Source organism: Prionailurus bengalensis, chromosome A2, assembly GCF_016509475.1.
Source record: "Prionailurus bengalensis isolate Pbe53 chromosome A2, Fcat_Pben_1.1_paternal_pri, whole genome shotgun sequence".
NCBI classification, from domain to species: domain Eukaryota; kingdom Metazoa; phylum Chordata; class Mammalia; order Carnivora; family Felidae; genus Prionailurus; species Prionailurus bengalensis.
In genome coordinates this window covers 73,327,611-73,355,104 of record NC_057348.1, presented here as the reverse complement: position 1 = coordinate 73,355,104, position 27,494 = coordinate 73,327,611, and the positions used below count along the sequence as shown (strand labels likewise).

The 27,494-nt window shown below is 35.7% G+C and overlaps 1 protein-coding gene across 4 annotated transcripts in view; it reads left to right on the top strand.

Moving 5' to 3' along the window:
• The window catches only part of CDK13 (cyclin dependent kinase 13), a 123,964-nt gene extending 99,792 nt beyond the window's left edge, over nucleotides 1-24,172 (top strand). Inside the window, exons 8-15 of one of the 4 annotated variants that reach the window (XM_043588520.1) lie at nucleotides 1,604-1,705; nucleotides 1,801-1,878; nucleotides 10,864-10,980; nucleotides 11,533-11,664; nucleotides 15,884-15,931; nucleotides 17,676-17,881; nucleotides 20,246-20,518; nucleotides 21,133-24,172. In XM_043588520.1, coding sequence (XP_043444455.1) covers nucleotides 1,604-1,705; nucleotides 1,801-1,878; nucleotides 10,864-10,980; nucleotides 11,533-11,664; nucleotides 15,884-15,931; nucleotides 17,676-17,881; nucleotides 20,246-20,518; nucleotides 21,133-21,986 — 1,810 coding nt within the window. In that variant the 3' untranslated portion in view covers nucleotides 21,987-24,172. Of the gene's footprint in view, nucleotides 1-1,603; nucleotides 1,706-1,800; nucleotides 1,879-10,863; nucleotides 10,981-11,532; nucleotides 11,665-15,883; nucleotides 15,932-17,675; nucleotides 17,882-20,065; nucleotides 20,519-21,132 lie in introns of all 4 variants that reach the window. The other 3 variants (XM_043588518.1, XM_043588521.1, XM_043588519.1) reach the window with 3 other exon arrangements.
• Nucleotides 24,173-27,494: the final 3,322 nt, after the last annotated feature.

Sequence of the window (27,494 nt, the reverse complement as noted above, 5' to 3'; positions counted from 1 at the left end):
TCTAGTCCTAAGGAGTGGCCTTGTGTGGGAGATGAACTTTGTCTTTCAACCTTGCCCTAGCTCTTCTGTTTCTCAGACCTTTGTGTTTGTCTAAGCAGCCTGATTTATATTTGCTAGGAACCAGTTATTGAGGGTGTTCCAAGACCAGTCAGTGTTCTGAAGGGAGGGATCTCAGTCAACACTTAAGTTCAGGTTGATTGGAAGCCAGACCCTCAGGCGGCAGCTTTTAACGTATGCAAATATATATAGTTGTGTACCACGATTGTAAATCCTCTGCCTACAGACCAGGTGATCTGGAGATATCCCTGGGCTACAATTGGAAAAGTCAAAATATATAAGCTCTTTTCTGGGAGGTACCAGTGAGCTGTAATGAGGCCAATGGAGACTGCAAAGATGGTGTCCCCTGCCGGACATTCCCCAAGAGCACCTGTGTAGCCTTTAGATGTGTGGCAAACCTGAAGTCTGTCCCTTAGGCTGAAGCTCTAGGACAGATAAATGGGCCTTTTTCACAGAAAGCCTGGGGGTGTGTTTCAGTCTGTGTGGTGCCCTGGTTATGGTGGCCTGCCAAGAACCTTTTCTCTGATTATTACATTCTCACGGGACTAAGGAATGCAGTCACCCCTGGCCACTAGAGCCATGTGATCAGGGAGCATCTCTTGTGTAGACTGTGTGTGACCAACAGGTTTAGTGCAACTGCGGGAGAGTGCAGGGCTGGGGTGCGCCTGCTGGCTTTAGTGGGGCCATGGGAGAGTGCAACAGTGGCACAGGGCAGTGCCTTTGTCTCTGGAGAGAGTCCCAGCAGGCCCCTACCCCTCTGGTGGATGGTTTAAGATTAGGAAATTAATATCCTTCACATATAATCTAGTTGCTTTTTAAACAGCTACTTTGTGCTGGTCCCTGGCTTGAGGGAGCCTGTTTGCAAGCCTTTTAAGAGAAGTATCTCAATTCCCTACAGGCTGTTTGGTCCCCTGGATGTAAGCCCCACTGGCAAATAAAGAGGTAGCAGTTATGTGTATATTTTCTCTGTTAGAAGGTGACAAAGGAATCGTCTGATACGGTATCATACCTATTGCTTGTGGTGCTTTGCAGAGTAGACCTCAGCTACTACAGTACATTCACGTACTTTGTGTTTGCATACTAAAGTGGGTTGAAATATTGTCCAAGATATGTCCAGGTGAAAATGTTTGTTAGGTGATTCCAATTTGTACCGTATCTTGCCACACATTAGTAATTTGCCGGCTTTGGTTAAAATCATTCAACTTCCTTTAAGTCAGTTAATTCCTTTTAAAGTTATGGAAAGGAGAAACCAAACTGAACAGTTGAGTTGAAATATAAAGACCTTTTTTGGACCAAATGACAGTTAAAATCAGCCAACTACTTTTCATTTTTATGTATTGAGGGAATTTTCGGTTAATCATGTTGCTCTTCAGATGCATTTTATGATCATAGTCAGATGTAATAGCATGTCTGAATTTCGTAGGCAGATGGAATTGGTTTTAGTTCGGATTGTTATGCTTTGATTAGCCAAAATAATATTTCCTAAGAGAATCTCTCTTATTCTAACAGATACTAACTCTAAAGAGTGATTTTTGTTTTTTTTTAGTCGGCCGTATACTAACAAGGTCATCACTTTATGGTACCGTCCACCTGAACTGCTGTTGGGAGAAGAAAGATACACACCAGCCATTGATGTATGGAGCTGTGGGTAAGATAGTTTTACTGATGGTTTAATTTACTTGAAACTTTTGGTAGTGAAGTAAATTCGTATCATTTAGTAATGATGGGTATTTTTCTCGTTAGATGTATCCTCGGTGAACTCTTCACTAAAAAACCTATATTTCAAGCAAATCAGGAACTTGCACAACTAGAATTAATAAGGTAAGTTCATGACTGTAATATTTGTTGGGGGTGTATTTAAAGTCTTTCAAGTTTGTGTTTTCAGGAGAACGACATGGTTTTCCTGAAGGCTAATGATTGCTGAGTGGAGGAAAAACTAGAATGTGGGTACTTTGATCCTTGTTCTAGTAAAATTAAGGATCTTAAAGTCCCTAGATCTTTTTTGCAATTAAATGAAAGGGCTAGAGGCCCAAAAAATAAGACTGGGAAGAACGAGTAAATAAATATGAGGAAGGAGACAATACGTGATAGGTAACATTTTTTTAGTATGGCAGGGTGGAAGAATTCATGTTTTGGAGTACTGTAAGACAATATCTGTTTTATATATACATATGCATATGCATATACATTTATATGTATCTATATATGAATGTCTACACACCAAATGTATACATATGCACGTACCCACTAACATAAATCTTCATTATTTGGAGCCTGTTGTAGAGCCTATGTCATCAAGGGCATACATGTTAATCACATTTCTCTTTAATATTTTAAAATATTTTTTTTAAAGAGCCTTGGCTTTCATATATAATAATGTTAATTTACAACTTCTAAGATTTGTGTGTTTCTCAAAATATGGATGAGAACTTTTAGGAAAGGTACTGGTATGAGGTACCAGTATACTATGATACCAGCTACCAGTATACTATGATATATACCAGATACCAGTATATTATGAACCTTCCTTTCAACAGACTTAATTGGATTAATTGATGCTCCCCAGTCCCCCTGTAAGTAACACTAGTTTGATAACATGGCAAACTGAATGTTTGCAGCTAATAGGCTACTACTCTCTAGTAAGACTATGTATTTATCCTACCAGTTGAAGTATGATGACTAAGAGATAGTTGTTTACTGACTTTTTTGTATACCGACTTTTTTTTTTGTATGCCTACGTTTTATTATTGTATATATATCCTTCAGTTAAATATAGACAGATGCAGTGCTTTGCAAAGACTTAACAAAGTTGGGGTGGGCAAGTTAGAAAGATAAGTCATAAAAATTTGGAAGAATTTGGTACTCAAATTGCTTTAAATCCTTGATATGATGTGTTATGGGTGTGGTTTATTCAAGAAAGCGAATACAGAGTCCCATTCAACGCATCCTCTGTTCAAAGGGAAGGCCTTGCTCTGTGTCAGAAAATTGGAGAATAAATGTACATTTTTTATTTTTCAGTTATAATAAAATGTTTAAATTATGTATCTGTGTTTATTTATTTGTTTTAAATCATTCCCTGTTACCCATTTTTTCTATTAACAAGGCATTGGTCCTGATTGTATTGGATACTAAGGCTCCTATTAATGATAAGTTAACATTTATTTACTTTATACATGATGCAAGCATTGTTCTAAGAATTTCACCTGAATTAACCTCAGTTAAGCTTCATAACAACCTTCTTTCTTCTTTTTATAGTTAAGAAAATGGAACCTTAGAAAGTGAAGAATTTGTCCAGGGTCATAGAACTAGCAAGTGGCAAATTTGAGATTTGAATTTAGTTTTACCATAGTAGTTAACTTCTAACTCATTCTCTCCACCATGTAGGAAATAAAACTGCTTGGAGATTTTTGGTTAGTATGACATAAGCATCAATAATTGATCAAACATCCTGAAAAATTTCTCCAGAATATTAATCCAAAACTTCTAAAGAAAAGATTAGTCAGTAGTATCTAGTTTTTCATTAAAAATCAACTTGCAGAGTCAAGTAGGAGTCATCTCAAGAATACAAGAATGTTTCAGTTTTAGGAAATCTATTACTATAATTCATCATTTTAATAGAAGTAAAATAATATGTTTATCTTAGTAGGCATTGAATAGGCATTTACTAGAAATATAAACCAAGTGTAGAGGTATAATTCTTTAATGTGATGAAAAGATGTATTACAGACTAATATCCAGAATATTTAGTGTTGAAATACTAGAAGATATAAGACAAGAATTATAAAAAGTGTTTTCTAGTATCATTACTTTAAGAGTGTTTTTAGAAGTACCAACCAGTTAACTAGTAGTGTTATAAAAGTGAACCAATAAGAGGTATAAATAGTGGAAAGGTAAGGCAGTATTGTTATAATTTGTATATGATAACATTGCATACATGCAACATGCAAGGGAATTACCTGAAAGACCTTAAATTAAAAAGTTTGGTAAAATGATGAGTGTTGAGAAACCCTGTGTGTGTGTACATATGTGTGTATATACGTATATACATATGTGTGTGTGTGTGTGTGTACACACAATATACACGTATATAAATATATATGTATATACATACAATACCCTAATACGTTAATACATTTATGCCAAAAGCAGTAGCTTCTTAAAAATATGTACCAATAATAACCAGTTAGAAACGTACCTGAGGGAAAAGATCCCTTTAACAAAAGCACCATCATATATACTCCATGCTTAGTGAAAACTATAATATCTCACTTAACACTGTAAAGCAGATTTGAATAACTATTGGGAGAAATGTATCTTGTTTTTGGTTGGAAGCCTTAACTTTTTTAAAGATGGCAGTTCAACCTGTGTCAATCAGTATGGTCCTAATGAGAATTTCAAAAGACATTATCCCTCCAGATAAACGTTAAAATAACCAGAAAAATTCTTAAAAAGAAGGAAAATCTGGCATATCATATGTTAAAACAAAATTATAGCAACTAAAACCATTTGCACTGGCATAAGATACATAGATGAATTGGTGGAATTATATGGCAAGTCCAGAAATAAAGCAAGTTTATATGGACTTTCAAATATAGTATAGAGAAAACATTTCAAGGCCAGGGGGATTAACTGAACAAGTATCTATTGGTTGCTGGTTGTGTGCCAGTTACTTGGCACTGAGGGTACAGTGAAGGGTGCGGGTTGTATCCTCAGTGCCTAGTGACTGGCACACAATTTTTTTACTTTCTAACTGGGAGAGACAAGACAAAACAAATTAATAAAATGGATCAGGTGGTGATAAGGGATAGAAAATGACAGGAGGTAGTGTCATATATAGAGTCAGGGAAGGTTTCTCCCATAAAGTATCATTTGAGCAGGGATCTGAAAGAAGTGAGGGGACAGCAAAATAAAGATCCTGATGCATGAGTGTACTTGTTATGAACATGTTAAGTCCATTAGTGAACTCAGCCCATCCACTTGGTCACGTACTGTACAGAGATTAAAAAGGAAATGGTAGATCTGGAGATGTTGACATAGAAAAGCAACATCATTACATGATGTTTTACAGAACCGTTTTGCAGAAGGCTATGTTTGGTCCCATTTAGGTAAGACTGACACATCAAAAGAGTCTGGAGTTATTGTCTGAGCATGGATTTGTGAGAGGGGGCTATTTTACATTCCAGTTTATATATTTCAGAATGTTTTTGTTTTTGTTGGTATGATACCAAATATTTATAATATAAAAAGATGGTGGAATTGTGATTCTATGGTATTATTTTTAAAACATGAAGAAAAAGACGTTTCTGACAAAAGAAACAGTTGTCTCCCTGACTCCCTGATATGAAGGAGGCATCAGAGTACTATTGATTGAAAGGGTGGGCTGTGGAATCCTCCAGACCTGGGTTCTAATGCCAGCTCAGCTACTTCCTGCTCTTGTGACTTAGGGTAAGTTCCATAACCCTCTAAGTTTGTTTCTTCACAAGTAAAACAGGATTAATCATATGCTTAGGGTTGTAAGAATTAAGTCTTAAGTTTCCTACTTCTCCCTCTAACTTTGTTTGCAGTTATGTTTGAATATATCCCCAGTCTAAAGCCCCAGGAATGATGGGTTCTAGTCTGCATAAAAATCCGTGTGAACTAATCAAAGGTGGGAATACTAGTCAGAATCTGTGTTTAAAAGCTTCACACTACAGTGGTTAAGTTCTGTCTACTTAGCCTTGTTCCAGAAACTATTTTAGGCAAAGTACAAAAGTTTTGTGATAAGAAATAGCTTGGGTTTAAAATCAATGGCAAAAGGAAGTGAAAACAGGTGATGCCAAAATGGGATGAATTGAGAGCAAAAATTGTTAACACAAGAGTCACTGTTTTAACTCCACGAAGAACTTTTATATCACACAGTGTACATTACATTGCTTATGAAGTAAAAAACACTTATAATCATGGAAAAAGTGAGAAGTAGATTGGAATGAAAAGAATTCTGCTTCTATCCACCTATGGTCACACAGGTGAAATTTTTAACACCTTAAAAGCTTAGCCATTGATTGTTCTAAAATATAGCTCAAGAAGGGAAGCTCCCATATTTTTAAAAATGAAGCGTGTATATCTTCATAAATCAATAGCATAAACATTCTTTAGACTTGTGCTTCTTTTTGCTCTTAAGAATTTCTCTACACCCTGAAAAATTATGTAAGATCCCAGGAGCTTTGTTTATGCTAGTTGTATCTATTGATATTTATCATACAAGAAATGAAAACTGAAAAATTAAAAATATTCACTTTAAATCAATATATTAATACGGTTTAATTGTAAAAGTCTTTGTTTTCCAAACTAAAATAAATATTGGTGAAAATGAGTAGCATTGTTTTACATTTTTATATATCATTTAATATCTGGCTTAATAAAGTAGTAACATCTGGATTCTCCTCTTTGTGATATGTTGTTTTCAGTAGTCTTTTAGATAATCGTGTGTATTCTCCTTTGAAACTATACTAAGTAAGTGGTTATTTTTTATAGGTTAGTTGTAAAGTGCAGTGTGAAAACATGAAGGAATATATTGTATTCTAATGTATTAAAATCCATTAGTCCGTCTTGCACTCTGGATCTGTGTTGATTTTGTAACATTGGTAATTTGGAAAATATCAGATCACTGAATTTAGCAGATCTTCTAAATGGAACATTTCATTATATAATATTGGTTATCACCACTAATCTCATCAGTAAAGCCTATAGGTATTTATTGTGAAGCTTTCAAGTCTATGGTGTAGATAAAACCTTTCTGGTATTCTAATTTTCTCCTAAAATCTTGGATTTTATAATTGAAAATAAATACCACACTTGTCTTCCTTGAAGTAACAAGCTGACTTTGTTCACATGTGAGAAAATGTCTGGCAGATACCCAAGTCTGAATGACCGTAGTGTGTTACTTATTCATATAGGGAAAAATGATGGGCCATGAAAAAACTGCTACTTCAGCAGTTACATAACACAAGTGTGTCTCAAGATAACCATCAGAATTTCTTGAGCAACAAAAGTGCTTTATCTTCTGTTTTCTCACTGAGAATATAAATAAGATGTATACTTAAGTGTTAGGGTTTAATAACATTAACAGTTTTTAGTGCTTCAACAAGTATGACCGTAAGTGAAATGGCTGTTCTGTATCATCCCTGCCCTGGGAGATTGTATAGTAGTAAAGAGTATTTACTGTTGATAGTTTTATACCATCAGTGGATAATCAACACATTGAAAAAAGGCAAATAATGTTTCAGTAACATCTTTCACCTGCCGGACTGCTTAAGGGCCCAAGGGATTATTATCCAAGGGTCCTTGGACCCCCTTTTTGAGAACTGCTACTGTATACCAATCTCACATACGAATATTGATGCAAAACATCCAAACGAACAAGTAGAATACAGCATTACACTAAAATAATAGTACTTTTGTCAGGGCCAGGTGTATTCCTCATTTAAATGTAAGGATGAATATTAGGAAAGCTCTTAATATAATATACAACATTAGTAACCCAGGGAGGAAAATGCAGATGATGGTTATAATAGTTTCTAAAAATGAAACTAACAAACTAAAAATGAAACTAACAAAAGAGTGCAAAACATTATAGTTAGGCAAACTGCCTTTTAAACATTTAAAAGCCACAAAATAAAACCCATAGTAAAAAGGAATACGTTAATTTTTAACAGGATATATGTGAGTGTGTGTGTGTGTGTGTGTGTGTATATGAATATCTTTATTATATGTTTTCCTCAAACCAAAAGTCATCATCCTTCCCAGTTGTAAACAATTAGAGTACTCCCATTTAAAGTCAGAAACTAAACTACCCAGTATCATATGGCATCATTATCATTGTAACATTGTTTTGAAATTGCCACATACCATATCATAATGATAAAGAGGTATGCATGTTTGAAAAAATAGAGGAGAATTCTCATTATAGGTGACAAGACTATAAACCTGGAAAGCCTCAAAGAAACAACTATTAAAACTATGTTAGGACCCATAGGATCTCAGATGGGTATTTAAAATTTTGTGTCATATGTCAAACGTTTTCTATAATAGGACTTTCCTAATAGGAATAAGAATACATTCAAACAAGTAAAAAATAAAGATGATAAAAAGCAATATATAAGATCTAATTAAAGAAAGATACATATAAACTGAAGGAAATATAAATGTTGTGTATTTCTGGGATAGAAATTAAACCTTCTGAAGATAGCAATTCTTTCTAAATCTATAAGTTCAGAGCAGTTCTAAATCTATAAGTTCAGTGGAATCTGAACAGATTCTCTTACTTTTGGAGTGTGACAGTATTGATTCTACAATCTGTAAGAAAATTCTGAGGAGAGTAATTAGAGGTGTGGGTGGATAGAAGGCTTTGTCCTGTTGGCCTTACAAAAAATAAAAAGCTACCGTATGGTATTGATACCAGAGTAGGTGAGTCAGAATAAAGTCCCAAAATAGATCTCAGGTATTTGGGGATTTAGCATATGATGCATCTCAAGACCTCTTCGGTAAGTGATCTTGAGAGAGCTGGTTGGCCATTGGATACAGATCTTAACCAATATGCAGTTTTCATCAGTTGCTGTCATGTCTGCTTCCTCAGTTTCTAGTAACTTTCCCTGCCTCAGATGATCTAATGACCTGCTACTAGTTCGATAACTTTACTATTCAACTATCTTCTCACAACACATAGAGTAAAATAGTTGAAACTCTTTAGCTAAGGGGTAATGAAACTTACTTTCATTTTATTTCTATTGAATGGGCCAGATGCCAGCTCATTTAATTTCACAGCTCTGAAGTAAAACTAATCTGCCTTTTACAAAAGAAGAAACAGATTTTTAAGCAATGCAGTTTGACCAGTTGTCGCAGGCAGGTTTCAGTGCTAAAGTTTGCTTTCAGAGTTTGCCTTCATTCTAGTTAGGCGAACTGCCTGTTAAAACTTACTGCGTGGCTCCTATCTGTGCTCCCAGCAACCCTCCCTGAGCCCTAAATTCCACCTGTTTCCTTAGTCTTCCTCTGATATGTCTGTACTGGACTACTTCTGTGCCTCTGCCTATGCACTTCTCTTTGCCAGTAACATTTTTGTTAGTTCCTTTCCACCTGTCTATTATTTACTTATCCTTGGAGCTGTAGCCAAAATTCTGTACCCCTTCCATAACTTGAGTACATTTTCTTGTATTTCTGCAGTTGAAAGCATACTTCACTTTTGAAAATTTCAGTATACTTCATATTTCTGTAATAACGTACATCACTCTGCCTGGGATTATTTATATTTATATTGTTATTGAGAGGAGTTTACAAAAGTTAAAAGACACAGTTCCCAAACTGTAGTTTAGTAAGAAAAAACAGATACGTAAACTAAAATACAAAAGAGTGAAATAGTGTCAAAAGAAGCAAGTAGAAAGCAGAGTGACTGTTCTCGGTAGCTATGGGGACACAGAAGACCTCATTGAATACATTATTTTTGATCTGAATCTGGAGAAATGAAAAGGATTCTGCTAGTTAGAATCTAGCAAGGGGAAATATCACAAATGCGGAAGAGTGATTGATCTGTGGGGAGGGATGAATTGGGAAATGAGACTGGGAAGGCAGTTTGAAACCAGATCATAGAACCATACTCCTGAGTTTGACCTTGTTTTCTGAGACAGCCACTGTATTTTTGAGGAAGTTGTAAGGAAAAAGAGACTGGCAGTGTACAAATACCTTAATACCTTTTTAAAAGCTTAGGTTTACAAAAATCCTGAACTATGTTGAAACAAAAATGTACTTTTCAGTGGCATAGCTTAAAAGACCTGCGATTTCTTCCATAAAGAAGAAATCTTTATTTCTTGTGTGTTTCTGAGACAGCGTTCTACAGCTCAGCTAAAGAATGGCTGGCAACTTTAGCCATGGCTTGTTTATACACATTGGTGCATGCATTTATATTTATTATGCACAGAACAGTTTTACTTTTAGTCAGTGATGCCTGGACATTTCCTCTTTACATATGAAGACCAGCTGAGGATTTTATGTACAATGCACATTTATTTTTGAGATTCAGTGTACTGAGGGTAAGCATATTTAATGATTTTTCATCTATATATTATCAAATCAGTGTTTAAATATTTAGCAGCTGGGGTTATCCATGTTATAGCCTTCCTTCTACAAATTACCATAACAAGGACTTACTAGTTAGTACAAAAATAGGGTTTCCAAAATACAGATAAGCAGAGATTAAAGCAGTTAAAATTTCTAAATACCTTGAAATCAGTGGCACTACTTAAGTTGAAGAACTTTTATGTCTCAAGAATGTTACTTTGAAGGGTCCTCCTGTTGACTGAATTCAGCAGCAGACATAGTACAGTTCCCTTCCTAGATGTAGGAAGTTTGTTTCCAGTGTTCTCACAGACTTCATCATAGTCATGAGAAGGTGATGACAGGTACCTATAGAACAAGAGAAAGACATCCTAAGTTCTTGCTCCTTAATTTATTGGCATAAATTTTTTAGCTTGCTTCACAATATGGTCAGCATATTTGAAGTGTTATCTGTGTTTTCAGACTTGATTGTACAAATATAAAGGTTTTCTTTTCAGGAATGTTTGGAGTGTTAGAAGTAGCTACTGAAAATAAGTTGATATCTTAAAACAAGTAATTAAGTTGGGATGACTAAATATTGAGTAAAACTTCTCATACATTGCATGAAGATTCTATGTAACCTTTATTTAATAATGAGTTGAGGTTTTATGTGGCAGTCGTATGTATGATTTTTTTTCTGTGTAATTTATATTGATGTACTTATTTTTGTGTGTTGTTTAGCCGTATATGTGGGAGTCCATGTCCTGCAGTGTGGCCTGATGTAATCAAACTACCATATTTCAACACCATGAAACCAAAGAAGCAATATCGTCGAAAGTTAAGAGAAGAATTTGTTTTGTAAGAAGGGGATGCTTAAATGTCCATATTGCATTGATTTTTTTTTTCTTTTTAGTTATTGTGAATTCTAAATGTCACTGTCCTCTATTGACCCAACGTAGACCGATCACAATTCTCTTATGTCCTTTAATTTTGACTTTCCCTTTGCTACATGCAAATTACCATTTCACTATCATTATGGTTTCAGTGATTTGGGGTTGTGTGTTTGATTTGGAGTTTACATGATGGAACTTTAACATCATTTAAAATTTTAATGAAGCAACTTACATGTTATTTGAGTTCAGGTTTTTATTTTGTTATAGGAAACTATACTATTCAGTTCTTCATTGTTAAAATTGCATATTTCCAATTGAGTAATAAAATAATGCTATTGTTTGCCAAATTTCAAATTATTTAGAATGATAGTTAAAAAGTATGTAAAAATATGTCTCAAAGGAAAATTTGGAATTTATTGGAATAAAGTAGTACAAACATGTTATAAAATGTTATTTTAAAGAAGCATTAAACTTATGTCAAAGACCATGTATGACTTTTGTAATCCTCTCATGCCAGTATTCCTGCAGCCGCATTAGACTTATTTGATTACATGCTCGCCTTGGATCCTAGTAAGCGCTGCACTGCAGAACAGGCTCTTCAGTGCGAATTCCTTCGGGACGTGGAGCCCTCAAAGATGCCTCCACCAGAGTAAGTGGCTCTTTATTAATAATTAGATCCCATCTGGACAGTTTTAGTAGCATCTGTATAAAATGATCAGAAGCTATTGCATGATTATTTAAGTCAAAAAGAATAAGTCAAAAGAAATAGAATACTAGTAATACACATAATTTGCACATCTAGAATTTAGAACCTTGCTTAATGTTCTGCTAACCATAGGAATAGCAAGAGCAGCTTTTCCTTTTTCTAATTTTATTAATAGATTTCAACTCTAGGAAAATATTCCTGCTGCTAATATTATTCTAGTACTACTTCTGCCAGCCCCAGTGTTGCTATAGCTAAAAATTTGGGTGCTATGCTAAGCATTTTTCATGTATTACATTAATCTTTATAATCCTATCAGGTGGGTATTATTATTGTCCTCTTTATATAGAGGAGGAAGCAGGCTCAAAGAGGTTAAGAAACTTGCCCAAGAATACAAATCTAGTAAAGGGTGGAGCCAGCCAGTTCAGTAACAAAGAGAAGTTCTGAAATATTCCTGGCATACTATATAATAGAAAATCCTTATCATTGGATAAAAGAGCATTAGTAACAAAAGTCTGTATAGAAGGAGTTTATTGGATGAAGCAGAGAAAATGTATAGAGTTTGGGAGTCAGAATAGCTGGGTTCTTGAACCTTCCTTCCCTTGTGGCTCCTGTAATTTCTCTAGGATTGCTTTGGGGAAAAAGGGAGGGGACAGAGCAGTCCACTTGGTTCTCTTTTTTGATAGGACCTAGAACTTTTGTAGGGATTTTTATAGTAATTTAAAAACTGAACGATGAGTGTCACGAAAGCAGGCCTATCCCTACAATAAAATGTTTCCATGTAATAAAATTAGTATATTGTGAATGAACAAACATGGGCTTTGGAGTTCAAATCCTGGCTCTTCCACTTATCACTTAGATTGGACTTACTTTATTTCTGAGACCTTCACGTTCAACTTCATTAGGTTTTTATTGAATTATATGAATAGACATTGTGGGATGATTTGACAGGCAGAAAGGATCTATCACTTAACATGTCGAAGGACCTGAATCATTCGCTGTTTAATTAATTGTTTCATGGTGGGGTTTTTGTTGTTGTTGTTGTTCTTTGCTTGTGGGTATATATCAGCAGGCTTGAGACTTTGGCACCAGTACCCCTTCAAAGTATATCTTTTATAACTTCTGATTTGGAAAAATTTCACCTCTGCAGAAAAATATGAAGAACAGTACAATAAGCACTTGTATGTCATTCACCTAGATTCAATAATTATTAACATTTGCTTTACACTATATGTAAGGTTTTCGTCCTGAAATATCTGAATATTGTATTGTGGAAGTGACACAGTACTTATAAATGATTTGTCATGTAGCTGTAAGAACTGGGACTTTGTTACTACAGTGCCATTATAAAGCATAAGAAATTTAACATTGCAGTATGTAGTAGGCAATCCATATTTAAATTTCTCCAGTTGTCCCAGTAATTTCCTTTATAGTTTTTGTTTTGTTTTTTGTGTTTTTTTGATGAAGAATTCAGTCAAAGCTCACTCATTGGATTTGGTTGTAATTCTCTTCAGTCTTTAATTGCTCTTTGGGGGAGGGCTTTTATGACATTGGCATTTTTGAAGAGTTCAAGCTAGCTATTTTGTAAAACATTCTACATTTTGGCTGTAATTGCTTTCTTGTGATCAAAATTAGAATAACTTTTTTTTTTTTTTGTCAAGAATAGTACTTAGGTAGTGATGTGTGCTTCCTGCTCTATCCTATCAGGAGGAATGTAAGGTCACTCTTCTCCCATTATTGGTAATACTAAGTTGATCTCCTGGTTCAAGTGGCCCACATGAAAGAATCCTGGTAAAAATTATATTGAGCATATTTTTAATTAACATCTAAACTTGTTTTAATCAAGGGTGGAGATAGTTGCAAAAGATGTAAATTTCAGTGTATGGTAAGTGTTGACACTTTTAAATGGAGCAGTTATCTCACTTCTTGTAAATGTACCCACTGGGATCAAAATATCTTAGCATTTTGATATTCATCAAGATTCATTTAGAAAATACAGAATACTCTTCAACAATTGGACAGTGTCCCTTTTTTTAATCTGGAACTTATATTAATTTCACAGGTTTTTAATGTAACATATTTATGCTTGAAAGTATTTTATTGATTACCGTATTGAACTTCTTTAAAACAAATATATGTATATAAATGGAAATTTAATCTTAAAATTTTTCTGATTTTAAGCTTTTTTTCTTCTTGATCAGATGGTCATTGTGAATATTACTAGTACATATTTCAGTTTAAAAAAGGAAAGAAAATTGTTGACTCACTATGTTGTAGCCCTGAAACTAATATAATATTATATGGTAAATTATATGGCAACTGTATTCCAATTAAAAACATTTTTTTAAGGAAAGAAAAAATTAATAAATTTGTTTGTAAATGCAACCTAATGAAATAGGTAGGACTGTGATTTTTTTTAATATCTACCAATTAATATTACTCATTCTAGAATGAGAGAGTTCCACATTAATTGTAATTTTATTCTTTTCTTTTTATAAGTACCCTTGTAAGTAAGCCTTTGCGAACAAATGGTCTTTTGTCATAGTTTTATCACTGAGTTCTTTGCACTCCTTCCATATTATGTCCAAAAATCACAGTGATCTGTCATCAGAAATTATGATAATGACCTTTCAGATGTCGACTTAAGGTTCTGTTTTAATTTTCTTGACAGTAAAGAATTAGAAAGCCTATGGCTTGAAAAGATTTTTAAGAGTCATTCATTATTTATTTTTTCAAATTTTGAGAAAATAAACTAAAGAAGCTTTATTAGTATCTTATTAAATGATTTCTTATACTTCGTACTTTTTCTTTTATTAACACTTATTTCATCCAGTAAGTATACTTGGAAAAGTTTAGGGTGTCAACATGTAACATCAGTACAACTTCGCCAATCTATATGTTACATCTTTTTTCTTATTACATTTTTAAAATGCATGGTTTTGTGAAAACCTTGGAACTGTAGATACATCCCATTTAATTAATGGAAAACATCTGTCATATAACCTAATTGGAACCTGTCCATATTGTCAAACACATCACCTAAATGTACTTAATTTTTACCAGAACACACCTGACTGCATTTCTCCATTAAAAATAAGCATATTTAAAAAAAAAAAAGCATATTAATACACATTTTGGTGAACAGGCTGTAATCCAGTAATAAATTACAGGATGCATCACTAAAGCATTCAGGTTGAAAGTATAATGATATTGTGATTAATTTTAGGAATAATCAAATGAGAATAGGATATTAAAACAAAAAAACAAAACAACTGCATTAATTATATTAGATGTGGTGTCGAAACTTTACTGGCATATTTAATGGAAAGAAAAAAAACATTACTAAAAAGTGAAAGAGTGGCAGCTAGCCTATAATTTTATTTTTTCTCAACAGTAAGTGAAAAGCACTGAACAATTTATAAGATAAAATATGATCAACTGTAATTGGAATAAGCATTTCATGATGTGAGTGATTTGATAAAAGTAGTTTTAAACTATCTTACGGAATGATGATAAATGGGTATCAAGCGTGAATACAGTGCCTACTATGTGAGGGGCACTGTCCAGCGCTTACACATGTTAACATATATCATTACCTCTACCCCATAAGGTAGATTATATTGTTAATCTCATTTTTAAAGATAAGGAAACTGAGGCACAGAGGTCAAGTTACTTGCCTAATGAGAGCCAATAAGTAAGTGGCTGAGCCGGTATTTGAACCTTCAGAAAAAAGCACATAAAAATGTGGTCATCCTGGAAAACATTGCCAGTATATCCAGAGTCTGCATCACTAACCTATACGTTACAGCTATTGGTTGGGTAATGTTGGTCTTTCCTAGAGATGAGCGTGGAGATCATCCATAAAGAATCTCTCAGCTTTAAATTGTGGGAGGGAGCCCAGAAGCCCTTTCCTGTGGATTTCTTTGCTTTCCCGTTATGGGGCTCTCCTGCAAGAGCATCAGGGTGGAAGAAGTGAAGTCACTCCTGTTGCCCCACTCTGAGTACTGCAGTATATCTGAATTCGGAATATCCCAGCAGGGGCTAAGGCCACACATCTTAAAATACATAAACACACACACAGAAAGGAAAGTCTTTGGCGGGTTTATGATGCCTTAAAGCTTCCCAATATCAATATTTCAAATTGTACCTTTGTTTGTTACTCCAGGAGGTTTTTACACGCTGAGGCAATGCACCATAGTAAGATGGCTGAGAGGTATGCCTTTGTTTTGTTTTTGGACCTCAGGTGCATAGACTTGGTTTAATCATAATCCTTGTGTCACTCATCATTGGTCCATGCATGGCTCTCTTTTTTTTCTTTTAGTTACTTAATTAGTTATTTTAAATGATGTTAATAAGCAGCCATGAACCTACCAAATAAAAGCTAGAACCTTGGAAATAACCTACGTTAGTCATATCATACCCTCTCCCCACCCCCTGCCCCACGACCTATCCCCTTGCCTTCCTCCACCTGAGGTAACCATCATCCCTGTTTTCTTTTGTATATACTTTTGTTGCCATCTATATGTACTCATAAAAAGTTATATTTTAAAATTTTTAGTTGTTTTTAATTTTATAAAAGGGTGTCATGCTGTTTGTAATCTTTTGGGAATGACTTTTTTTTACTTGATATTATATTGCTAAGATTCGACCATATTGTTGCATATGCCTTTATTTTGTAACATGAGATGAGAGTAATTGTGAAAGAGGAGGTGTGAAAGAACTTGCTGTGCAGGCCATTCTCCAAAGTCAATTGTAGGAAAGGACACGGAGCTATGTCAGTTGTTTTAAAACCATTTCAGGTGCATCCCCTTCAAAAGCATCCCTAGAGGTGAACACACCCAGGGTGAAGACTTGTAGCTGTATCAACCAGGTTGGGGCTGCTTAAGAGAATTTGTAGATATTCTGGGCAAGTTTATTAACCTTTCCAAGCCTCAATTTTCTCATCTTTAAAATAGATATAATAGTAACTTCCCATTGGAATTTTTATTAGGATAAGAAGAAAACATTTATAAATCAACCACTTACATCTTTCTTTAGGCAAAAGTTACTCTGTAGTGTTGTCAGTTTTAAGAAATTACATTAATGAAGGTAGAACTGTTTCAGAATTGTGGGTAATTTTGATAGCTGCTAGGTATTCAGAACTCTTTATTGATGAGTAATTAGCCTGGATTACCTATTTTTGAACCTTCTCTGTAGCACAGTTTCATTTTAGAGCATTTGATTATGGAAGGAAATAAGAGGGTATTAAAAAAGTAAAAAGCTTTTACTAGAAAGTCTTTCACAAATGTTATCTCCTAGCCTTTACTACTCTTTAATCCTGTTTCCATTTCCTGCGAATGGCATATTTTTTGCCTTTTTTTCCATGTCCTGTTCAGTGTATGGTGTACTGTGATAAGAACTGGCTTTAAAAGACTGCACCAAGGATAATAGTAACAAAGTTTTATGAACATGTGTTCTTCATTCATAGTTTTTAAAAATTTTTTTAATGTTTTATTTTTTATAGAGAGAGAGACAGAGCGTGAGCGGGGGAGGGGCAGATAGAGAGGGAGACACACACAATCCGAAGCAGGCTGCAGGCTCCAAGCTGTCAGCACAGAGCCCGACATGGGGCTCAAACCCACGAACTGCGAGATTATGACCTGAGCCAAAGTCGGATGCATAACCGACTGAGCCACCCAGGCGCCCCCTTCATTCATAGTTTTAATAAATGATTATTTGTCAATCATTCAGAAGCCACAGAAAAACAGTCCATTTGTAAAAGTGAATCCCTGATAGAGGTGGGGCCTCAAGGATGATTTTTGTTGAGGGGCTCACACAGCATGTGTATGGAGTCTTCAAGATCAACTGGCAGGGGTGTGGGGTGGCAGCTTTGGTGCTGTGTAGGAAATATTAGCAGGTTTTGGTTGTCGTTAAGAAATAACACTGACAAACAATTTGATACCTTTTTTTTTTTCCAGTCTTCCTTTATGGCAAGATTGTCATGAGCTGTGGAGTAAAAAGCGAAGAAGACAGAAGCAGATGGGCATGACCGATGATGTTTCAACAATTAAAGCCCCCAGAAAGGACTTATCTCTTGGCTTAGATGACAGCAGGACCAGCACACCGCAGGGCGTGCTCCCGTCTTCACAGCTGAAACCTCAGGGCAACTCGAACGTAGCGCCTGGTCAGTAATGCTTCCCGGGTTGGTTTTCTTCCCTCGTTTTGTGGCTAGCTGTGATTATATTGCTATCGTGTTAAAGCATTTGTGGCTAAAACATTAAGATTTACTCACCAAACTTGACATTTCCCTGTTAATTGCTTGTGCCAGTGTAGACATTTTACTGCTACTGGCATCACAATATGAAACAACCTTAAGGTAAGAGGCACTTCAGAAGAGCATCAAATTACATATGATTAATGAATGGTCAGATTTCTCTATTTCCTTTTTCCCCCTAGGGCAAGAATCCATAGAAAGATACAGGAAGACAGCCAAAATTCATAATAGAAGTTCTTTCATTCTGTTTATAATGTCCTCAGATCACTCTTACTACATGGCCTGTTATATTATAGAATCTCAAAAATTGGAATCTCATATTGTTCGAAAAATGTCTTCAAGTATGATAAAGAAGGCTATCTGGGGGAAACTTATTAAATTTCTTTCTCTGGATCAGTCTGTCATAAGAGTAATCTTCTTCATGAGAAGTCGGCCTCTTGAGTGTTGTCAGAAATGTTGTTAAACTCATTCTGTCATTTAGTTTTAAAGATCAGTTAGTTGATTAAAACAGATCTGATCAGATTGAACTTTGGTGGTTGGATATAAATATAGAGTAGATTAGCTGAGAAAGATTTACCATTAATGCTTTCCCATGTAATCTGCAAGCTTATACTTGACCTTGGTCAGACTCCATTAAAGTACTGGTACATTACTTTACAAACCAAAAGCAATTGTTATTTGTTGCTCAGAGTTTCATTTTATCTTTTGTTTTCCTTTTTTTGAAACGGTCACTGTTAAGAAGAATCCTGGTTTTGTGAAATAGGAATGAATCCTCTCTGCTTCATTTTCTTCATCATCAATTGTTTTACTTTAAAAGAAAATGCCCTTTTTGTTAGAGGAGACACCATAGTTACAGAATACTTGCAAGCTCACACAGAGTCTGCCTCTGCTGATGTAGAAATAAAATGGAAAATGAGGGGAAACTGGCTCTTAGGATGCAGCAAACAGACATGGCTCTTTGTTTCTTAATGCCTGCGAGTCACAGGAAGAACTTGCAAAAGTTTGTTTTGAGTTAACCTACAAATAACATTAAGAAGTAATAAAAAGGCTCTTAAAATATATATAAAGAGAGAAAATAAAAGGAGAGCGTTACTCATCAGTTTTTTATTTTCTTGGAGTTTCTCTTCTGTTGGTTCATCATTCTTATAATAGAAATTGCTTATCAGAGTAGTGTCGCTGAACTTCTGTGGTATCATACACATTCGAGCCTCGTTATGTGTGGCTCAGAGAAGCTTGCACGAGAACCTGTGCAAACTGTCACTAGCCTCAACTGAAAATTGAAAAACAACGCCATCTGTTTTGTTGGTGATGAGTTAATACCATCTTGCATGAGCATTATAAGCATGCTTCTGTAGGAGTTCCTAACTTACCCTAAGGGACTTACCTTAAAAAAAAGGTAATTTGAATAAAATACATTTTATTAAGGAGTCTGTAACATCTCAGTTTGAATTTACAGCAAAATCAGGTTAGGTCCTCAGATAATAAGCATGATTTTAGATGAGCTTATTTAAGATGATTTTAGTGAGTAGTTAAGAGCTCAGACTCCAGAATCAGAATACCTGGGTTCTGATCTCAACTTGGCCGCTTACAGAGTTTGTGACCTTGGGCAAATTATTTAGTGTCCCTGGATGTCAGTTTCTTCTTCAGTTTAAAAACAAACAAACTGGGAGTAATAATAGAGGGGGCCTTCAAGGTTGTTGCGAGGAATGAAAGATCCCAAATGCTTCAAGAGTGCCTGACACTGTAGCTGCCCCGCGCCGCTGCCTCCAGTCCCTGCTCACAGCTGGCGAATCCCACTCACACCTACCGTACGGGGCTCCAGCAGTAGTCTTGGTTTTCCTTTTGAACTATTGAGCCCTGAAGAGAATTCTTCAAAACGGGCCGCAGTGTGTTGTTGTTGTTTTGACTTACGTGCAGTTACATCTTAAATGTACGTACATGAAATTAGAACCAGACTGAGATTCCTGTTTCACAGTGTTTCCTACACACTGTCCCACAAATGGGCATTTTAATAGGGTAATATAGAGCCATTTTGGGGGGGCGGGGTGTGCTGTGAATTATGGCAATTCTAATTAATACAAATTTTGTCTTTAGTAAAAACAGGCCCTGGACAGCAGTTAAACCACAGTGAATTGGCAATTCTACTAAACCTACTACAGTCTAAAACAAGTGTTAATATGGCTGATTTTGTCCAAGTGTTGAACATTAAGGTAAACTCTGAGACTCAACAGCAGCTAAATAAAATAAACCTTCCTGCTGGAATTTTGGCAACAGGTGAAAAACAGACAGACCCATCCACACCACAACAGGAGTCTTCGAAACCATTGGGAGGAATTCAGCCTTCTTCTCAGAGCGCGCAGCCTAAAGTGGAGACTGATGCTGCCCAGGCGGCCGTGCAGAGCGCATTCGCAGTTCTGCTGACTCAGTTAATAAAGGCCCAGCAGTCCAAGCAGAAAGACGTGCTACTGGAAGAGAGGGAAAATGGGTCGGGACATGAAGCGTCATTACAACTCAGGCCACCTCCAGAACCTAGCACTCCGGCATCGGGTGAGTGTGCAGAGAGCAGACCGCTAACAGTGTCCACACTGTTTTTCTTGATGGGGGAGGGGGGGGTTCTCTGATGTGTATCGTTTGGTGGCATTGCTAGGAGTAGATGTTCTGAAAATTCCCAGGTCACTGGTCATAGGTTGGTTCGTGAGTCCATTTACTCCTAGGAAGAGTAGATTCTTTGACAAATTACCCATGTGTGCTGTAGCTCATTAAGAATGCCAGAGATTTTTCTCATGTAAACCTCTGATGGAAGAAATAATTTACTCCAACTACAACAACATGATTGAGCAAGGCAGAAACTTTGTGTGTACGGTAGCTTTTGTTCTTCAGGCAATAAATAGGTAGATGTGAGATACCTTGGAAAAGTCCAATGCAGTTAAATTTTTCAGTCACCACAGACCTAAATGGTAGCAGGCAATATTAGTATTTATATCCCTGTTTCCTTTCGTTCCTTTTTTTTTTTGCTGGAAATGGAACTTCTGGAACTTGTGATGTTCTTTAGGACCACCTGTAGGAAACTGACTATTTTGAAACACGTAGTTTTCCATGATCACTTTTGACTCTCTCTCTCTCTCTTTTTTTTCCTTTTCTTTTTGCTTTGTTTCACTTAGGGCAAGATGACCTCATTCAGCACCAAGATATGAGGATGTTGGAGCTCACCCCAGAACCGGACCGGCCTCGTATCCTCCCTCCTGATCAGCGACCTCCTGAACCGCCTGAACCACCACCAGTGACCGAAGAAGATCTGGATTATCGGACAGAAAACCAGCACGTACCCACCACCAGTTCTTCGTTAACTGACCCTCATGCCGGAGTGAAAGCCGCCCTGTTACAGCTGCTCGCTCAGCATCAGCCCCAGGATGATCCCAAAAGAGAAAGTGGTATGGATTACCAGGCAGGAGACACTTATGTGCCCACATCAGACTACAAGGACAATTTTGGATCCTCTTCTTTCTCTTCCGCTCCTTATGTTAGCAATGATGGTCTGGGAAGTAGCTCTGCTCCTCCACCATTGGAACGACGTAGCTTCATTGGAAACTCAGATATTCAGTCTTTGGATAACTACAGTACTTCTTCATCTCATTCTGGTGGTCCACCTCAGCCTTCTGCCTTTTCCGAGTCATTTCCCAGTTCAGTAGCTGGATACGGAGACATTTACCTCAATACTGGTCCCATGTTGTTCAGTGGAGACAAGGACCATAGATTTGAATATAGCCATGGTCCCATTGCAGTCCTGGCGAACAGCAGTGACCCTCCCACAGGGCCAGAGAGTACTCATCCTTTGCCAGCAAAGATGCACAACTATAACTATGGTGGTAACTTACAGGAAAACCCGGGTGGCCCCGGCCTCATGCATGGACAGACCTGGACTTCTCCTGCCCAAGGACCTGGATATTCACAAGGATACAGGGGACACATTAGCACATCAGCTGGCAGAGGTCGAGGCAGAGGGTTACCATACTGAGTATCTGTTTTTCCTCAGGCACATCATTTTTATCTGGAAAGACTTTTCTAGCTGCAATTTAAGGCAGCAATCCAAGAGACTTGAATAATATTAATTCAACAACAGCTTTATTTTTATGTGGAAAAGGGTCTTGCATACAATAGTTAAAAAAAAAAGAAAAAAAAACCTTTGCTTAAATTCATGCTGTTCTAAAAACTAGATCTATTGATTGTACATCTTCACAAATTCTAGTTAACAATTTTATTTTGTATTCTTGCAGTTTTACGTGGATGCTAATCTTAGGGACATAAGAGTCTTTTATGGCCCTCTTGCAGATCTTCTGAACTATGCACATTTGTGCTTTTTTTGTAAGTTTGGACCAACTTTTATGTAACAACCAACCAACCCCTCCCCCCCTCCAGTTTTACAACAATCAGAAAGGGCACTGATTTATTTGGTATTTTTCTTTTTACAAAGCTACCTTTAGTCAAAGGTCACTGTCAGTCTTTGCACCTGCTTCCAGTGTTATTGTGAAAGGTGTACTTTGTGCTCACTTCAGAAAATAAAACACAACCTTTCTCTTGATGCAACAGTTTTATAAAAAAAAATGGTCAACGTTATTTTTGTTTTATTTTGCAGATTATCATAGCCGAGCAAAATGCATTCAAATGAAATAGTGGGTTTTATATGAAAAATATGGGGTGGGGAGGGTAAGTAAGTGCCTTAACAGGTAAGCTGAAGGTCTGAAAAAGCAGTTAACCTTTACACCCATTTTGTCTTCTAAAGGGAATCAATACTGTATTGAAGAGGCAGGGAGCTCTCCAGTGTTTAGGGACTGCTGCCTGTTCAGTTCCCGCTAGACTCATTCCCTCTGCCTGTCACACTTTCTTCTTTCCTGCCTGTCTTTGGGCTATGTTACCTTCCACTACCACCTTGTCTTGCTAGGAGCGTGAGAGCAAAGAAAGGGATTAGAACTCCAGTCAGTATCTTGTTACTTCCAAGAAGTTCTAAAAAGTTACATCATTTAAGTGGTTGAAAGTAATAGCTAAATGAGAATTTTAGAGTACCCGTTTTCAGGCTGCCATATTGTCCCTGTTTTCCTTTTGCCATGGATAATTGGAGGGCAGTAGTGCAGAAGCAAGGCTTAATAAACAGAATTGCCTGATTCTATTAAAGTTCATGGGGGGAGGGGAGGCAGACATCATATTTTAAGTTATGCAATTGCCATTTTAAGAAAAAGCCGTTCAGTTTGTTAACTAGAAACTTTGCCTACACTGAATTTATTGAAACAAAAAGAAAAAGTAGTGAGAGAAAACCTCTTCTCTTCCTTCCTCTCACCTTCTGTGAGGTTTATTAGGACTTCTGCCAGACTTAGAGCAACCTTAGTTCATTTTAGCATTTTTCTCTTTTATTAAAAGCAGCAAAGAAGGATGGACTAACCCTATGTAAGCTGTAATGGTGTCAAGTCTAACTAACTTCTCGAGCACGCTCAGGCACACGTACAATTACAATAAATTCTCAAAAGGAACCAAAGGTGAATAACCAGTGTTTCCAGTATCCCTGAATGGAAAAATAAACTCTGGAAATGAGAGCTGTGCCAATTAACCATTTTGTTTTAACTGTTCTTTCTCCTGGTAACTTACTTTTTCATTGGAATTGTAAATCGGAAGAACTGTTTTAGAATGGAAATTTGCTCCAGTTCTAAAGTCAGTCTTTTAACCCCATGCCCTCTGACTTGTGAACCTTCATTTCAAAATATTATATGGGAAGCATTACAGTTTGGTGACAGCAAGGATATTTTAAAGTGGATATTTTACCATTTTACTGCTATAAAATGAGTTGATGTCAGTTGATCATTTTATTTTTTTGATGGAATTTTTTTTTGTGTTATTGGGGAGAAAAATGAATGGAAGAAAAATTATTTTGCTTTTATTTGAATTTTGAGTACTAACAACTTAAAACTACATTGCAGGAGGTGAAGAAATACTTCAAATTTAGCAAAATAGCTACAGTATTCAACTATCTCAAATTTTAATATGGTGAGTCTTAGCGCTTTAGACTTTCCTATAAGTGACAGTATCTTAAGTTATTCTTAATAGTCACACTTGATAATTCTGCTGACCATAGCAGCTAACCGAAAATTGAAGATATTTATGTGACATGAATAGCCTGTGTTTCAAAAATTAAATATTTTATATAAAATTGAACTGTGTTTGGATAGTTTTTCCAACATTTCAGTTATATATGTATGTTGGGAGAGTGGCTGGGAGGACAGGGAAGTTGTTGCTTGAAATTGGAAATTTGAACTACAGCTTATAATATTACCCTTAGACAGTATTAATTGTGAAATATACCAGTATCTTATGCACCACTTAGAAAAAATCTTGCCGGTTAAACCACAACACAATGCCCAGATGCAGTAATTGTAAGATACTTCCCAAATTCATAGATGTTATTATATGAAACAGTCGGTGAAATACGGTAATAAAAATCTCAATGCATCCTTCCATACCATTTAATACTTTAGTAAATCCGGATTAATAAAAAGAGCCGGGATGGAAATCACTAATTACTTAGGTTATAATTGCAGTAATCACGAGTATTCTTGAGTAAAGTCTAAGGACCATAAAACGTTACTTAAGTTTTGGGGAAAGAAACAGGTAAGTCAGATTGCAAATATGAAGATGAAAATAAAAGACTGACCTACCAAAAGAAGAAAACTTATTATCTCCCATGTGAAATTCCCATTTATATTTCCTGACGCGGCAAGTTTTTCTGCATGCAACTCAAAAGTCTTCAGTCTGTTCTTTGTGGAAGAATTGTAGTCACCCATGAAATTTTTAAGACTCGTTTTAAGAGGTTTATTGATGAAAATGGTTTGTGGAATGTGAATTAAGATAATGCTTTAGCTGTGATTCAGGGCTTCATTCTGTCAGTGAGTATATATATTCAGTGCCTTGGGCTACGTCAGTTAACTTGTGAAGGGCATTCAGTCACACTTTCAGTGGGCTGATAAGATTTTAAAAAGGGTCTGGAGAAGCTAGTAGTATTTGCTACTCTCAGCTGTATCTACATTACTCTTAAGTGAATGTAAGAAGTGACCATGTGCGTGTGCAGTTTTAAAGTGGAAACTGAATAAAGAAATAACATTCTGGAACAAAATAGAACAACTGGAAACTCTATGATGAAAACAAATTTTAAGTTGCATCTGGCCAATTTGTAATAGGCCAATTTGTAGGAAATACCAGGATTTCTTAAGAAAAGTAGAAGGTAAATGGGTTAAGTGCTTCCAAACTACTCTCACTGGAACTTGTGAGTCAAAGTTTTGCCGTGTTTGCTAGGAGCTTAATCATATTTTACACAACTTTTCACCATAGTCCCTCCCCCCACCTTTTGTTAAAATAAACTTGAAATACAAGTTCTGAATGAAAATCTACTGATCCTCTGGGATACTGGTTTTGAGATTTTTAAAGTCTGAACAGGACATTCCTTCCAATATTCTAATCATCTGGTCTGTCCCCTCACTTTTACAGCCTAAGAGAAATGAGATGTAGAGATGGATTTCCAGGGCAGTTCCTCTAAGCCACATCTAAATTCTGCAGAAAACACTTAACTTTTTTAAAAAATTGACTTAAAATAGTTACCAATGTTGAGGCCAGACTGACAGAAGCCTGCTTGGGATTCTCTCTTGCCCCTCCCCTGCTCACGCATGTGCACACTCACTCTCTCAAACTTAAAAAAAAAAAAAATTACCAGTGTTACAGTGAAGTAAAATAATTAAATTTAGAATACTGAACAACTACCTTAACAAATGGTTTTAAAAAGTCAACTTATAAAACGACTCAAAAAATAGACTAAAACAAAACTTTAGAAAAACTTCATTAGAAGCCTATACAGGATGGATAGTTCTTCAAAAGGAGGCTCTTCGTTTTTTGGTTTGTTGTTTGTTTCTTTTTAACAACAGTAGTTTTTAAATAACGATTAGGTAGTGAACTGAATCATTTACATTTGTTTTCTCTTTAGAGGAGGAAAGTCTATGCTAGCAGGCCTGCATACATTACTTTTAAAATCTTTCAAGGGTTTATAATTTCCATTGGTGTCATGAGGGAGCAACGGTTTGTCATTTACCAAAGCCTCTCCAGGTAATTTCTCAAGCTGCTTTTAATTTAATTAAAAATAAAAGCTATTAAATTAATAAGCTATCAAGGGATCCACCTGAAGATGGAGAAAACAAAATTTTGACCGTAACAGAACTTTGTCTTTAAATTGTGTAGACTAACAAATTTTGTGGGTCTTACCCTCTTCATCACGTCAAAACAATTCCTAGTTGTAGTTGCATTCAAAATGAGGCCCTGTAAGTGAATCACCCCTTGGTTTTCTTTGACAGCTAGTTTGTTGTAAAGGTGTTGTACTTTTTTGCAAGAACTTTTAGTAAAGTCTTGTAACTGTTTAATGTGTTTAATAGAAGCCATTTGTTTAAAAATAAATAAATAAAGGCTGTATTCAATAGTCTGTAAATAAACTGCCATAAGAATTCGAGGCCATTTTTAGCCTTGTTTTATTCTTGCTTATATCCAGTACAGACTTCCAGGAATAATCTTAATAAATAATCTGAAAAAGATGACCACTTATTATCCATTGTGCCGTGTTTTATTGACAAAACCTAAAACCCGGAATACTTTGTCCTTTTTAGACTGGTACATATTTGAAAATGTAGGAACACCTCCAAAGATAACCGTTAATAATTAGACTTTGATGGATGTATATAAATGCATATCTAATCTTTTTCTTAAAACAATGGGTTTATGTTACCCGTAACTTTGTAGTTTATTTTTTTCATTTAATAATACATTGTGAACATCCTGCTATGCCAATAATTAAATTCTGCCCTCTTTTTAATGGTTGTTGTTATTCCCTTATAAAAAGAAGAACCGTAGCTTCCAATTTCCTTATTGCTGGACACAAAATATTTCTAACCCTTCTGTTATAAATAACTGTGATGAAAATCCACATAAAAACAAATATGCATGATTTCCTTGGAATTGCTGGTGTATAGGAGTATACTTCTAAACTTCTGCTATATCCAAATTGCCCTCAGGAAGGGTTTGCAAATTTACATTCATTCCTATTGCTTTTCACTTAGCTATGCTGGGTATTTAAAACTTTTAAATCTGCCATTTTGACAGGTGATAAATCATTTCGATTTGTATTTATTTGATTACTAATGAAATTCATTATTTCATGTTAGCCAGGTATATTTTGTTTTATTAACTATTCATGTTCAATTATTGCTTGAAAGAGCAACAGAGATAAAGAAGATAGCCCTATGTAAAGTATAATTTTAAAAACACTGTATGGTGTGTTTTGATGTAGGAAAAATTTATAATTATATATGTAGCCAATTCTATTCATCTTTTCCTATGGTTTCTCCTTAGAAAAGCTTTCTCCAAGATTATTTTAATATTCACATAAGTTTTATTTTACTTCTCTGGCTTCTTTTACACTTAATTCTAAATCACCTTAGAATTC